This window comes from Arachis stenosperma, chromosome 3 (genome assembly GCF_014773155.1).
Source record: "Arachis stenosperma cultivar V10309 chromosome 3, arast.V10309.gnm1.PFL2, whole genome shotgun sequence".
In the NCBI taxonomy this organism is placed as follows: Eukaryota; Viridiplantae; Streptophyta; class Magnoliopsida; order Fabales; family Fabaceae; genus Arachis; species Arachis stenosperma.
Window position 1 is genome coordinate 46,254,475 of NC_080379.1, and position 16,134 is coordinate 46,270,608.

General features: G+C 36.0%; 2 protein-coding genes across 2 annotated transcripts; one reads left to right on the plus strand and one right to left on the minus strand.

Moving 5' to 3' along the window:
• The first annotated feature begins 1,664 nt into the window (after nt 1-1,664).
• On the plus strand, nt 1,665-2,591 carry LOC130966033 (uncharacterized). Its single transcript, XM_057890788.1, has 2 exons — nt 1,665-2,210; nt 2,304-2,591. Exons 1-2 carry the CDS (start codon nt 1,665-1,667, stop codon nt 2,589-2,591), a joined length of 834 nt encoding a protein of 277 aa, XP_057746771.1.
• Nucleotides 2,592-4,512: 1,921 nt separating this feature from the next.
• Nucleotides 4,513-10,523, minus strand: LOC130969525 (WD-40 repeat-containing protein MSI4-like). Its single transcript, XM_057895282.1, has 15 exons — nt 10,026-10,523; nt 9,861-9,924; nt 9,225-9,311; nt 9,056-9,118; nt 8,781-8,846; nt 8,612-8,686; nt 8,235-8,310; nt 7,950-8,157; nt 7,560-7,641; nt 7,196-7,269; nt 6,996-7,107; nt 6,164-6,238; nt 5,965-6,041; nt 5,325-5,424; nt 4,513-4,907 (listed from the first exon to the last, which is right to left on the minus strand). Exons 1-15 carry the CDS (start codon nt 10,295-10,297, stop codon nt 4,800-4,802), a joined length of 1,539 nt encoding a protein of 512 aa, XP_057751265.1. The 5' UTR covers nt 10,298-10,523; the 3' UTR covers nt 4,513-4,799.
• Nucleotides 10,524-16,134: the final 5,611 nt, after the last annotated feature.

A 16,134-nucleotide genomic window follows, 5' to 3' on the forward strand; every position in this document is an offset into this window, starting at 1 on the left:
TTATTGTTTTTAAAAAAAAAAAACCTTAACCCGACCCGACCCGCTCGTGGAGCACCCCACCCCCTTTCTTCCCCCGACTCCATTCATTCATGATTCATCTGATTATGAATCATCTCACAGTAAGTGAAGAGTGAACCCTAGTCGCCCTAAACCCTAGCCGCCCAGTCGCCCTCCTTCGTCGTCGCAGTCTCAGGTCATCAGCGCCACCACCGTCGCCTGGTCCTCAGCCCCAGTAACCCTCCATCTTCGCCTAGTTCCCTGCCCAGTAGCCCTCCATCTCCATCGTCTTCATCTTCTCAACACTAGCAGGCAGTAGCCCTCTCATCTTCTTCATTGTCGTGCGGTCCTCAGCAGTCAACACCAGTAGCCCTCCATCGACCCCCAGGTGAGTGACTCGTCCTTTGCTCATCTTCTTTGTTCTTCACCTCTGCTCATCTTCTTTAGTATAAGAAACATGAAATTGATACTCTGTGAACTTCCTCTATGAACTTAGATTTCTGTTTAATTATGAACTTCCTCTGTGAACTTCGAGTGTCTGTTCAATTTATGTGAACTTCCTATGTGAACTTCCTCTGCTCATCTTCTTCCTTCTTCGTTCCTCTACTCAATTTCTGTTTGTTGGTTAGCATGAGAAATAAATAATGAATAATCTGAAATTAACTGGCTGGTCTTCTATTTTGTAGCTCAATTTCTGTTTGTTGCTCAATTTCTATTTGTAGCTCAATTTTTGTTCGTTCCTCTGCTCAAATTTGTTACTCTGTTTTGTAAATAAGCTGAAATTTGTTGCTCAATTTATGTTCGTTCCTTTGTTAAATAAGCTGAAATTTGTTACTCTATTTTGTACTTTGTTAATGTTGGAAACTTACTCGATTTTGCATAATTGTTGACTGGCTAAATTGCTGCAGGCAGAATTGTTAATGTTCATTGTGTAGGCAGAATTGTTAATATTTATTGCTGTGGCTATTTTTAATTTCATATATGTTTTATTAATTTCAGTTATGGAAGATAGTATTAATCAAGAAGCAACTGCTGATAACAATGCTTCTGTGAATAATAACATGCCTGTAGATACTCCTATTCCAAATGATGCTACTAATCCTAATTCCTGTAGTGCTAACGATAGTCAGTCACAAGGTTCTTCTAACCTTAGGGAAAAAAGAGATTTAGCTTGGAAATATGTTTCTCTACAAATGGTGAATGGAAAACCACAATATCAATGTTTATTTTGTCTACAAGTTTTCAATGGAGGTGGAATTCACAGGATGAAGAAACATCTAGCAAAGATTACTGGAGACATGAAAAAATGTCCTAAAGTTCCATATGATGTGGAAAAACAGATGAAAAGTTTGTTGAAAGATATTCAGACCAACAAAAAAAAAAGAAAAGTAAGTTTTGGTGAAGAGGGTGGTGATGAGGTAGAGGATGCAATTGATGAGGCAATAGCTCAAGAAGAACAGGAACAACAGCATACCTCGAGTCAGCAAGGAGTTGGAGGCGATCCAAAGAAAAAAGCCAAAGTCATTCCTCCTATGTTTGCACCAAGAACAACTCCAGGAGCTCAACCAAGTATTAAAAGTGTTCTGTAAAACAAAGAGGCGATACACAAGGTTGATAAACGATTTGCTCGGTGGCTTTTGGATTGTAAAATTTCATTTAATGCTGTGATGTCGCCATATTTTCAAGATATGCTGGATGGTGTTGCTGGTATTGGACCTGGTTACAAGGGGCCTTCTTATGATAAGTTAAGGGTTCATTTGTTGGCTGATCTTAAAAGAGAAAGTCAAATGCTAGTTGATAGTTATAGGAGTGCATGGAAGAAAACTGGATGTACCCTCATGGCTGATGGTTGGACAGATCAAAGACAAAGAACGTTAATCAATTTCTTGGTGTATTGTTCTAAAGGTTTGTGCTTCGTGAAATTAGTAGATGCTTCCAGTATGGTAAAAAAATGCTTCCACTACTTGTGTAATTTGTTTTCTGAGGTGATTGAATGGATTGGCCCAAATAATATTATGCATGTTGTGACTGACAATGCGGCCAATTATGTCGCTGCTGGTAGGCTTATCAATAGAAAATATGATAATATCTATTGGTCACGATGTGCTGCTCATTGCCTTAATCTTATTTTAAAAGATATAAGCAGCATGGCGCATATTTCTAACCTTGCAACATGTGCTTCAAAGATCACAGTATTTGTGTACAATCATACGGTTTTTTTATCTTAACTAAGACAAAGACCTCATTGGAGAGAAATTGTACGTCCTAGTGCAACCCGTTTTGCAACTGTGTTTATTACATTGAAGAGCATCTTTGACCGTAAAAAGGAGTTGCAACAATTGGTTGTAGATTCAATTTTCACTGATCACAAATTAGGAAGGAGTGCTACTGGTAGAGCTGTGAGTGCTATTATTCTGGACTGCAAATTTTGGGATGATTGCTTTACTGTATGTAAACTTGTGGGCCCTCTTATATACTTGCTGAGGGTTGTTGATGCTGATGACAAACCATCTTTGGGATATGTTTATAAAGTAATGCTACGGGCAGAAGATGCAATTAAGGAGATGTTTAGACAATCCAAGACTGCATATTAGCCGTACACAGATATTATCAACTCAAGATGGGACAAGCATTTGAAGAAAGATCTTCATGCGGTAGCTTACTTCCTAAATCCTAAATTCTTTTTTAATGAAAATTATAAAGAAGCACTTGATATTATGCGAGGTTTGCTTGATCTTGTTACCTTTTATTGCAAGTGTAACAATTTGGATTCAGTTCAAGCAATGAAAGAAATACATTTATATAGAGATCGGAAGAAAAGTTTTGATAGACAAGAAGCTATTCGAGCTGCATCTGAACTTAAGCCTGATAAGAATATGGCTGAATATTTGTTTAATTAATAGTAACTTGTTTTATGCTCCTATGTTCTTAATTGATATCTTCTAATATGTTATGGTTTTATAATTGGTAGATGAATGGTGGAGGTTATTCGGAGGCTCTGCTCCATGTTTACAAAAGATAGTTGTTCGCATTCTTAGCCAAGCATCTGCTTTTTCTGGGTGTGAGAGAAATTGGAGCCTTTTTGACCAGATTCATACAAAAAGAAGAAATAGATTGGAGCATGATAGACTGAATGACATTGTTTGTTACATATAATTTGCGTCTTAAATCCAGGTAATATATGTTTCATGAAATATCATATTGTTTCATTTGTAATCTTTATCATAACAAATTTGTAAATTATTAAATCTTCATATATTGTATTTAACTTTTTAGGAAGGAAAAAGAAAAAAGAAAGCAAAAGACACAATATGATCCAATTGATTATGAAAGCATCAGTCAAGTTGACTTTTGGGTGACTGAAGAGGTTGTAGAGAAAGAGCTTGGTCTTCCTAGTAATGTGGATGACTTATTGCGTGAGTATAGTATATTTAGTTTATAATGATTTATTAGAATGTTGTTAGTTTATAATATAATGATAACATGTCTATTTTATTAGGTGAAATTGATGCTAATTTATATCAAAGTGGTGGTGGTAGTAGTGATTTTTATACTGCATCTCTTGATTCTTCTGCTGAATAGGGTGGGAATGAAGGTGAAAATCATCCCACCGAAGCAGATTTGCAATAAATTCTTACGGATTTTGATGATTGATAAACCATTGATGTTGGGATTTAATATTTAGATATACTTTTATTACTATTTAACTTTTGATTTTGGATTTTGATAAGATCATATGTATTTGGTTGATGATATTTTATGTAGTGTTTTATATTTCGAAAATATTTTAAGATTTATATCAGACTATAATTATATTTTAGGGTGTATTTATAATTTATTTATTATTCTATTCTAAAACAATTTTTTTAGTTGAACCATCGATTGAACCGGTTAAACCAATAAACTAATAAACCAGTGACTAGAACAATTTGATGACCGGTCCAATTTTTTGAACCTTGGGTGGGAGGCATGAAGAGTGTAACCATGTGAAAAAAAGCGGGTGAGGGGTATAAAAAAGTAATTAGATTATAAAAATATTTTAAACATTTCATAATTTAAAAAAATCTTAATAGAATGAAATTCTAAATCTGATGTGAAAATTAATATGAAAAAAATAATGGAATTGAATTAAATTCCTTCTAAACTAATTTTTTTTTTTCAAACAGAAATTCAATTCAATTGAATTCCAAAGAATTTTTAAACACACTGTTAAAAAATATTAATTAGACTTAATTATTAGGTAATGCTAAGGAGTACTCGTCTAATTTGTTTCCACAACTTTTTCGGTCTCCGACTTTCTTGTCCCGATACCCATCACTCTAATGGCGACGACAAAGAAAGCAGAAACATGTTATTAAAACAAGCCTTACTCTTTACGCCCCATCCTCCCTTACTCTGGAATTTTGGTATAAGATTTTCTTAACTACTCACTAGCTAATCAATATGATAACTCTCTCCAGTCAATATATATCATCATCTTAAAAAACCTCCAGAAAAGTGTCACTGTTCCATTCATTGGTTGAAGAACTGAGAAATGTACTAATATTTCCAATTTCCAAGGATCCATGACATTCAAGTTTTATGCAGAACCGATTCCAATTTAAGGAACATAGTCACAAAGCCTTAGTCATTCTATGCCGCAATCTAATGTTCCTAGTTTATCCTTTCTCCCTACAACCACATTTATATAAAGCTACCAAAAACCCAGGGCAAAATGTAAATAAAAATAAATAATATCCATAGTCCAGATCATAAGGAAGGAAGGAAGGAACGAACTCGGACTAGGAATTGGGAATATATCATCATTTTTCGGTCTTCGAGGCACACGCCACAACGTGGCTTTTGAATTTCTCCAGCTCCGCCAAAACCTCCTCTTCCGGTCTGTAGATCAAATCACTCATGCGCCATATCTGCAAAAATGAATTTGAATCATCAGCTTAAAGAACTAACATTGTCACAAGCCAACAAGCACATTCCAATATTCAAATATTTGGATCACCACTTTACCCTGTAAAATGCATTGTCTGAACTATTGGTGAGAAAATTAAAATTGTAGATTATATGGTAGTTATAAATGTTTTTTTTTTTTCTTATCAAGTGTGAAGCCATTGATTTTCTAATTAGCAATTCAGACACTGAACTTACTCTCTAAAATACAACACATTTCAAGAGAGTCAAATCTTAAAATTTTACATGCATTATCAAGTGTGAGATATTGCCCTTCTAGAGGTTCATCCTCAACTGCACTAACAATTTGAGTGTCCAACATTTTATGTTGTTTTGACAAGTAGACTCTTCAACTGAATAACCGTTTTATGTTTCTGTACCTGTAATGTTCCCCCTCCACCAGTACTTTCACAATCATCAGAGACGCTAACAATTGTCCATGGATCTTGTGCATTCCAGTGGAAGTCAACTACTTTGTCCCTGCATATAATTCGAAGTTCATTAGCAAAATAAAAGGAAGCAGTTCAGAATTACACAAAATGCCATACAAGAAAGAAAACAAGCAACTTGGTGCTGCAGCTATTATATAAAGGAGACCAAAATTCTACTAGAAATGACATCTAGAATGGATCGGATCAGCAAGTGACTAAACACAATCCTTTGCGCATATTTTACAGGCACAATGTTTTGCACGATATGTGATGTTCAGAAATCATAATCAAGTTGGTATCATATCACGTCTATTAACTATTGCAGATGACCATATTAAAATAGAGAATCAGGTAAGATATACATATACCAAGATAACCTAAAAGTAAAGATTCAGATTCAGATTTCAAGAAGAACAATAGTTTCAGATTCTGAAAATTTTTCATAACATCTTATCTTAGTAAGTCTTAATAAATAATCAAAGTAAAGGTAATCTCTGACCTATAACTACAGCCTACAGGGTTAGTTGTTTGAAATAAATAAATTGAATTAAAGTGTGCCAAAGAGGTAAAAGAGATAGTGGTTTCATACCTATGGCCTGCATGCTGGAAAAACAACCCTGGAGGAGAACTTACGGATTTTCCGGAGCGCTCTATTTTTTTACCAACCTACATTACCAAAAGAAAAAGGGAAAAAAGGGGAAAAAAACGAAAGAAAGAAAGAAACCCTTTTACAACACATTGACTTCATGGCAACAAAGAAGCAAAGCACAATCCAATCGAAACTATACCTTCTCATAGTCCCAAATGTTTAAGAGACCATCTTCTGCTGAGCTTCCAAATACAGATGCTTTGTCTGGAGACCACTGAATTAAGCAACTAGTGATTAGCCTATGACGTAGAAACGGTAATTGCAATACAGGAGAGGTTTACTCTTATGTGAGAGGCGATGAATATAAATGTTACTACTATATATTTAATATTAACTATTCACCTAAAATTTGATGATCAAGATTTACTTTCCTTGTTTTCAGAATTAACTACTAATCTCTTCACTATATATATATATATATATATATATAAATGTTGTGGCTCTGTTACGACAACTTTAAGATCTGTTGTCATTGTGTTAGTTTTGTGTTGATTACTACGTTTAAGCTTCAAAGCCAAAAGCCTAGATAATTTGAATGATCCGCCTTTAATACTCACAGCCACTACCTGATGCTCTCTCCTATCGCCTCTGATACATCCCTTAGCCAAGCTCCTCGTCTCTATTCTCTCCTATTTTCTAATTACCGTGACACCGAGACACTTTCCTGAAATTACATCAATTCCCATAATCCCATTCCATTCTTCCTCTCTTTTCTCAATGTTATTCCTCGACCTTTGAATTCTTGTTAATCGAAGGCTTAGGCTTAAACTTTAATTGGGATTTGACTTGTTAATTTTTGCATTATATTGAAGGTGGTTGCATATTTAGACTGCAAACTATGACTTGATGAATGTGTTCGCAACTCCTTTCTGTTTTAAGTACCTATAATGCTTTAGGAAGAAATAATGCCAGAATGAATGAAGGACCCATAGTATGAGGGGCTAGGGGGAGAGAATCATGTCAGCAGTTACCTGAACACAAAGAACAGCAGCTTTGTGACACTCAAATTTATGGATTGGTGTTCCAACTCCATTAGAGGTGAGATTGCGGCGATCAAACATGCGAACAGAATGATCTGCTGACCTGGAGAAATATGATGACAAGTCAAATATGATGGGTGCTTCATCTGCATCCACTATTAAGAATAATAATATACAACAGCAAACCATACCCAGTAAGAATCAAATTAACATCATGTGGATTCCAGTCAACACAATGAAGATCAGCATTATGCGCTTTTTCAACCTGTCACCAAATGCATAGAACAGGAAAAGAATATAATTAAATTATTCATATAAAAATCTATATAAAAGAATGATATATTACCATTCTATATCTTAGTTTGAAATTAAAAGTCTTTTGTACATTGCATATTTGGCTATTTGCTCAATTTGAAAACATCAATGGCATGGGTGATATACTCCAAGTCCATTTGAAAACACGGTTCTGTTCACTAAAAAACATGCTTTAAACTTCAAACTTAGATGATCAAGGGAACCAAAATCAATTACATGACTGAATATTAGATCATATACCTTAACTGCAGGACTAGAGCCAACACGAGCATCCCATAATATGAGGCAAGAATCATCTCCAACACTACAGAACTCCTGTGCACTTCAGTATGATCACAATAATGTCAGGCCAATATATATGTTGCTATTACAGTACAAATAACTAACTCCCTAAATCATAAATTGAAAACACAGAATATTTTCTTCCATCGTCAACAATGCTTGAAAAAGGGTATAGCTACCACATTTATAAGGAATAATATGGAGGTAAATAAAGGAACAAGAAGCAAATTAAGACTAGTAAAGCTGTAGGGGACACCGTAGACTTCAGCCTAAGAGTTCATAATAAGGTGGAAAGTCAAATGAGAATAGCCACTTGTGGATAACTAAAGGAATATTTAACAAATCTACCTAGAAGGGCAGAAAGTCACATCCTCCACAGTTTCATCATGCCCACAGTAGATACCTCGTGGTCCAACAGAAGGGCCATCAGCAGATTTATCATTGCCTTCGCCAGATTTGGAGTTTGATTTGACAATGGATCCCCCTGATTTGGAGTCTGTGGCAGAAGATGTTATATGGTCTTCAATACTCCACAGCACCACCGTTTTGTCCTTTCCTGCAACAACCACAATAACAGATGAGCAGGATTTTAAAAATCTGACCTCATTGTTTTAAGAAAATAAGTATGACAACCTCCTGAAAGCACATAGGGTTCGGTTGGGCACATTGCAAGGGCAAATTCCGCATTGTCTTGGTGTCCAGTCAACACCTGCAATAAGAAAAATGTGTCTCAATAGTTCAATATCTCACATGATAGAAACCATGCTAAACATAGTGCATTGGAGTTTCTTTATTGACAATGGTTTGAAAGAACTGAGTAGAGGTGCCACTTAATTCAAAGTTGTGTGTGTGTGTCTAACTCCGTCTCAATAAAAAAATACCCAAAAAAAGAAACAAGATGACCATCTCAATGTTACATGGATCTCCTTCATCAACTGATGTCACAAATTACACTTAGCACTTAGAGATGGGATAATCTAGAATATTAATGGATAACCATCAAACTATACCAAATCTGGACGAGAATTTGTAGCTCCAAGGACAGCATGACGATTAGGTTGACTTTCAACATCCCAAATGAGGACCTGAAATTTGGCCAATTAGAAACATGACACCATAAACCAAGAAATCAAACCAGCTCCAAAGAATATGCACAAAAGTAAAAGGTAAAGTTCTCACATCAGGGCTGTCTGTATGAGTAGCCACTATCTTAGAGTTCTGCGGCAATTCCCTAATTCTATTCACCTATAAAATGCATCATAGATCAGATCAACCACCACTATCTCATCAATTATCAACATAATCAAGTTCAAGTCAAAATATAACAATGACCATAACTAAAGAAAATAAAGGCAAAAAAGAAAGCCGGACAGAATTGCATAAGCTTGTAACTTGTTAGCGAAAATAAGGGATCCACTTTTGAATTTCTATCGATATGAAAGGTGAATATGTACCTCTCCTGGATGTATAATGGTCTTGTACTTCTTGACGAATGGAGAGCGCGCCTCTTCATTAAACTGATACCAAAAGGCGTTCCCAAATGCTTAATTGAATTTCAAACACCAAAGTAAAACCATTCAAAGATAATAAGCTATATATCACATTCACATATGATTAACAAACCTGTGAAATGTGCTCTGCAGCTGCGACCCTAGGCTTAACAACCTCACAATTCGCAATGACCAGTGTATTTGGAACACTTCCATCAGTCTACCAACACACAAAAAGAACACTGAGTCTTTTATTTCTTTCCTTTCAGCTCAAAAGAACATAGACACACAGTTATTATGAAATACACATCAAGATCATCAAATGCATATCACTTAGAGAAGGTGTAATTTCTCTTACAACATTAATTTCCTCTCAGCAGCATGCACAAGAAGCACATTAAACAAACACTGAATAAGGGGACTTTCAAGTCTCAATAACATTAATGTCGTCAAATCAAACCCACTTATAAAGGAAAGGTTTAATCTTTCTCATAACTTTATTCAGCAAACATAATATAAAAAATTAAAAAAATTTGCTAACAAGTGCTTAAACGTTTTATCTTAATAAATGCATTCCAAGTGAATTGAAAAATTTGAACTGCTTATTTTTTCCATACAAACTTTCTCTTTTAAGCACCTTAACCAGTGTCCTTAAAAAAAATATTTTTCTTTGCATCGAGACAAGATTACGATAACATCATTCCTTCAAAATCAAAATTAATTACACAAAATGCACAATTTTTAATCAAAATAACACACACAAAGTTACCTGCTCAGAGAGGTATAGACGCTGGCGATTCTTGTAAGTAGCTTGTTCCAGCTGAGGACCCCACCTAATTACCGAAATTTGAAAGTAAAAAAATAGAATTTAGAAATTCCTAAAATTGAGAACAGCAAGGAGCAGAAGGGAAAAACCCTAGAGAGAGAGAGAGACCGGCAAGAGAGAGAAGGCCAGACGAGGTTATGGTTGGCGAGCCAGTCATAGAGAACGGGAACAAGAGACTTCCACTGAGTGTACTTGTCGTCCACCGAAGGTTGGTGGTGGTGGTGTTGTTGATGGTGCTGCTGATGGGGGGTCTTCTTGCCTTCTTTGATGGTCTTGGTGTGTTGTTCGTCCTTGGGCTTGGGCTTGGGCTTTCGGCCCCTTGTCTCCTTCTTCTTCCCCACCGTAGGAGAGGCGGCACCAGCTGAAGGCGGACTCTCCATCTTCGTTTTCCTTTTTCAGTCACACAGACACACACTATGACTTTTAAGCGATTCAAATTTCAAAGTACCACACCTCTTCGCGTGTTAGTGTTAATGTTATGTTACTGATGCTTTGCTTTGACTGCTCACTGCTCTCTTTCTCTCTCACAATCCCAAAGACATGTTTCCAAACTTCAAGCCAAACCCATTCTGTTGTTGTTTGGGGTTTTTTTTTGTGCTTCTTTTAATTTGGTTTTAATTTGGTTATGGCTAGAGGAATTTAATTATTATGGAGTCATACACACACCTCGGTTGACTTGTTTTTTATTCTTCCAATAATATAGTTTTTGTTGTAAAATAAATAAAAGATATATTAAATATAAAATAAAAATGTATAAATAGAAGACTCTAGTATTAATATAATTAGTTCAATAATAATTCATATATATATATATATATATGTTGTAATGTGTATATATATAAAGATAAAAAGAAGTATTTAGTAAATTAAAAGTAAAGAGAGAGAGAATTACTTTTGTTTATTGTTACTGTATCAAAAGCCTAAGCCCATTCCTCTATTTATACAAGTTCAAGGTTTCACTTTTTCAAATGTTGGAAAACATGCACCGGATATTCTTTAATGTTTGTACTTTCTAATAGTACTTGAATGGAAGAAAGAATAATGTTGAGTAGACATTGAATGGATATGAAAATCCATATCGTAACACTCCCCCTTAGATGTCCATTTAGGCTTATGCCTCGTTAAAACCTTACTAAAGAAAATCCAATGGAAAAAAAACTTTAGTGAAGGAAAAAGAGTACAATATCCTTTGTGATAGAGACTGCCTCATTAAAAACCTTGTCAAGGAAAAACCCAATGGAAAAAAAACCTGACCAAGGAAAAAAGAGTATAGTCTCCCTCTCTTGTCGACATCATTTAATGTCTCGAAATCGGTGCATCGCAATCTCATGTACCAATCTTTCAAAGGAGGATTTTGGGAGTGACTTTGTGAATAAATCTGCCAGATTGTCAGCGGATCTGTTGCACATCAATTGTCCCTTGATTTTGAAGATCATGAGTGAAGAAGAATTTGGGAGATATATGCTTTATTCTATCACCTTTGATGTATCCACCCTTAAGTTGAGCAATGCCTGCTGTATTATCTTCAAACAGGACAGTTGGAGCTATCTTATGATCAATCAGTCCACATGATGACAGGATATATTGAATCAAACTCCTAAGCCAAAAACACTCGCGACTTGCTTCATGAATCGCTAGTATTTCGGCATGATTAGAGGAGGTTGCTGCTATCGTCTGTTTTGTGGACCTCCATGATATAGCTGTACCACCATATGTGAACAGGTATCCTATTTGTGATCTCCTTTTATGTGGATCAGATAAGTATCCGGCATCTGCATAGCCAACTAGTTGTGACTTGAATCCATAGGGATAAAACAATCCCATATCAATCGTTCCATGAAGATATCGAAAGATTTTCTTGATTCCACTCCAATGTCTTTTGGTTGGAGAGGAACTATACCTTGCTAGTAAATTCATAGCAAATGATATATCGGGTCTTGTATTATTAGCAAGATACATTAGCACTCCAATGGCACTAAGATATGGTACTTCAGGACCAAGGATATCTTCATTTTCTTCTTTAGGACGGAATTGATCCTTTTCCACATCCAAAGACCTTACGATCATTGGGGTACTTAATGGATGTGACTTATCCATATAAAATCTCTTCAAGATCTTTTCTGTGTATGTTGTTTGATGAATAAAGATCCCATTTTTTATATGCTCGATTTGTAGGCCGAGACAAAATTTAGTCCTTCCAAGATCTTTCATTTCAAACTCTTCTTTTAGAGTTTTTATAATTGTTGGAATCTCTTCAGAAGTCCCAATGATATTTAAATCATCAACGTACACAGCAATTATAATGAATCCAGATGCAGATTTCTTTATGAAAACACATGGACAGATATCATCATTCTTGAATCCATTTTTTGCCAGATACTTAGTAAGACGATTATACCACATTCATCCAGATTGCTTTAGACTGTATAAATATCTTTGCAATTTGACTGAGTATAACCCTTGCGAATATTCATTGGATAGTTTAGATATCTTCAGTCCTTCAGGGAGTTTCATATAGATATCCCGATCTAATGAGCCGTATAAATAGGCTGTCACCACATCCATTAAATGCATATGTAATTTATGATATACAGATAAACTGACCAAATAACGCAATGTTATCGCATCCACCACAGGGGAATACATTTCTACATAATCTATACCGGGCCTTTATGAAAAACCTTGTGCCACAAGTAGGGCTTTGTAGCGCACAACTTTATTTTTCTTATTTCGTTTTCTCACAAATACCCATCGGTATCCAACAGGTTTTACATCTTCAGGTGTACGGACTATAGGTCCAAAGACTTCACGTTTTGCAAGTGAGTCTAATTCAGCCTTCATGGCGTCTTTCCATTTTTGCCAGTCATTCCTTTGATGACATTCTTCGACTGATCTTGGCTCAAGATCCTTATTTTCATGCATGATATTCAATGCCACATTATATGTAAATATTTCATTGAAAATTATCTTATTTCGATCCCATTTCTCTCCTGTAAAGACATAATTTATCGGGATCTCATCATTTTCACAATTTTCAGGTACCTGAACGTCTTCTGGCGTTAAAACTATATCAGAATTTTGGACAACTATAGGTGTCTCTACTATGTCTTTTTCAACAGGAATAGTATTTACCCCTTTTCTCTTTCGAGGATTTTTGTCTTTAGAACCGACAGGCCTGCCACGCTTCTGGCGTGTATTTGCTTCGGTGGCAATTTGTCCGACTGGGACATCAATTCGAATTAGGGCATTTTTCGCTGGTATATACGACTTGGTTATCCTCTTTGTATTGGAAAATGCATCAGGCAATTCATTTGTTATTCTTTGCAAATGTATAATCTTTTGAACTTCTAGTTCACATTGCCCTGATCGAGGATCTAAATGCATCAACGATGATGCATTCCAATTAAGTTCCTTTTCAGGAAGCTTATTTTCACCCCTTAATGTTGGAAATTTTGATTCATCAAATGACAATCCGCAAACCGGGCTTTAAATACATCTCCCGTTTGTATTTCAAGATACCTCACTATAGAGGGAGAATCATACCCAACATATATCCCCAATTTTCTTTGGGGTCCTATTTTAGTGCGATTAGGTGGTGCAATGGGAACACATATCGCACACCCAAATATTCTTAAATGGGAAACATTTGGCTGCTGGCCAAATGCTAATTGCATAGGTGGTGCACGAAATTGCAATCACACTTTTGCAATCCGCACAACTAATCAGCAAGTGCACTGGGTCGTCCAAGTAATACCTTACGTGAGTAAGGGTCGAATCCCACGGAGATTGTTGATTTGAAGCAAGCTATGATTATCTTATTATTCTTAGTCAGGATACCAATAGGGTTCGTTAGTTTCAATTGTAAAAAGCGAAAGGGCATAAAATAAGTAATTATTACTCAATAATGGAGAATATGTTGGGGTTTTGGAGATGCTTTGTCTTCTGAATCCCTGTAACATAATGCTTTCTCACTTTCAAACATGCAAGGCTCCTTCCATGGCAAGCTGCATGTAGGGCGTCACCGTTGTCAATGGCTACTTCCCATCCTCTCAGTGAAAATGGTCCAAATGCTTTGTCACAGCACGGCTAATCATTTGTCGGTTCTCGATCATGTCGGAATAGGATCCATTGATTCTTTTGCGTCTGTCACTATGCCCAACACTCGCGAGTTTAAAGCTTGTTACAGTCATTCAATCCTTGAATCCTACTCGGAATACCACAGACAAGGTTTAGACCTTCTGGATTCTCAAGGGTGCTGCCAATTGATTCTAGCTTATACCACGAAGATTCTGATTAAGGAATCTAAGAGATACTCATTCAATCTAATATAGAACAGAGGTGGTTGTCAGGCACACGTTCATGGGTTGAGAATGGTAATGAGTGTCACGGATCATCACCTTCTTCATATTGAAGCGCGAATGAACATCTTAGATAGGAACAAGCGTGTTTGAATAGAAAACAGACATAATTGCATTAATTCATCGAGACGCTGCAGAGCTCCTCACCCCCAACAATGGAGTTTAGAGACTCATGCCGTCAAAAAGTACAAATTTCAGATCTAAAATATCATGAGATACAAAATAAGTCTCTAAAAGTTGTTTAAATACTAAACTAGTAACCTAGGTTTACAGAAAATGAGTAAACTAAGATAGATGGTGCAGAAATTCACTTCTAGGGCTCACTTGGTATGTGCTGGGGCTGAGACTTGAGCTTCTCACGTGCTTGGGCTGTTTCTGGAGTTAAACGCCAGGTTGTAACCTGTTTCTGGCATTTAACTCCAACTTGCAACCTGTTTCTGGCGCTGAACGCCAGAATGCAACATGGAACTGGTGTTTAATGCCAGTTTAGTTTATCTTTACGCAAAGTATGAACTATTATATATTTCTGGAAAGCCCTGGATGTCTAATTTCCAACCCAATTGAGAGCGTGCCAATTGGACTCCTGTATCTTCAAAAAATCTATTCCGAGTTCAGAGAGGTCAGAATCCAACAGCATTAGCAGTCCTTTTTCAGCCTGAGTCAGATTTTTGCTTAGCTCCCTCAATTTCAGCCAGAAAATACCTGAAATCACAGAAAAACACACAAACTCATAGTAAAGTCCAGAAATATGATTTTTGCCTAAAAACTAATAAAAATATACTAAAAACTAACTAAAACATACTAAAAACTACATGAAATTACCCCCAAAAAGCGTATAAAATATCCGCTCATCACAACACCAAACTTAAACTGTTGCTTGTCCTCAAGCAACTAGATAAATAAAATAGGATAAAAAGAAACCAGGAAGCAATAGTATCTCAGAGTTTTAAGTGAAGCTCAGATTCTAATTAGATGAGCGGGACTAGCAACTTTTTGCTTCCGAACAGTTTTGGCATCTCACTTTATCCTTTGAAATTCAGAATGATTGGCATCTATAGGAACTCAGACTTCAGATAATATTATTGTTTCTCCTAGTTTAGTATGTTGATTCTTGAACACAGCTACTTTATGAGTCTTGGCCGTGGCCCTAAGCACTTTGTTTTCCAATATTACCACCGGATACATAAATGCCACAGACACATATAAATAATTAGAATTTTCCTTATTAAGAACTCGAAAAAATATTGTCTTTTTATTCTAAAAATTTGCTATTTTATTCATGTTTGATGATGATGAGAAAAATAAATTATAGCTTAATTGGAGATAAAATCAAAATAGAGATACTAATTACTACTACTAATATATAACTTCTAAGGTAAATTCCTAATAAGAACAATTATCACATAATTAAGGCTAAGATTAGGACTCAACAACCTTTATTTTGGGAAATAGATGTTCCTCTATTCTGTGGGGTGCTTGGTCCTTCAAGAGATAGCTTTTGATGCTTCAGTTCCTTCAAATCACGCCTTTGCTCTTCTTGTTCCCAAAGCAGTTTACAAAGCATGCTATTTTGATTATTCTGTTCTTTCTTTATTTGGTCCATAGCTTCTTGCAACTTGGCAACAGATGCTTCAAGATGCTCCCAGTATTCAATTTGAGGGATCTCCGGGAGGAATTCCTGTGCTCTCCTCTTGATGGGGTCGTCCTGCACTTGTTGTCTTTCCATTGATATTTTGGTGATTGGTCACTCAACTGAGATATACTCAGTTACTCCCATCTTCATCCCAGCATCTTTACATAGCATAGAGATTAAGCTTGGATAAGCCAATTTGGCATCTTTGGAGTTCTTATTTGCAATT

Bases quoted from the DNA above. Each gene is read 5' to 3' on its own strand.
- LOC130969525 (XM_057895282.1), bottom strand. From the start codon at position 10,297: ATGGAGAGTCCGCCTTCAGCTGGTGCCGCCTCTCCTACGGTGGGGAAG. The intron at 9,312-9,860 runs GTAACTTTGTGT...GTGTGTTGGTAG, and splicing joins GTCTATACCTCTCTGAGCAG to ACTGATGGAAGTGTTCCAAA. The intron at 4,908-5,324 runs GTACAGAAACAT...TCATTTTTGCAG, and splicing joins GTGGAGGGGGAACATTACAG to ATATGGCGCATGAGTGATTT.
- LOC130966033 (XM_057890788.1), top strand. From the start codon at position 1,665: ATGTCGCCATATTTTCAAGATATGCTGGATGGTGTTGCTGGTATTGGA. The intron at 2,211-2,303 runs GTTTTTTTATCT...ATTACATTGAAG, and splicing joins TATTTGTGTACAATCATACG to AGCATCTTTGACCGTAAAAA.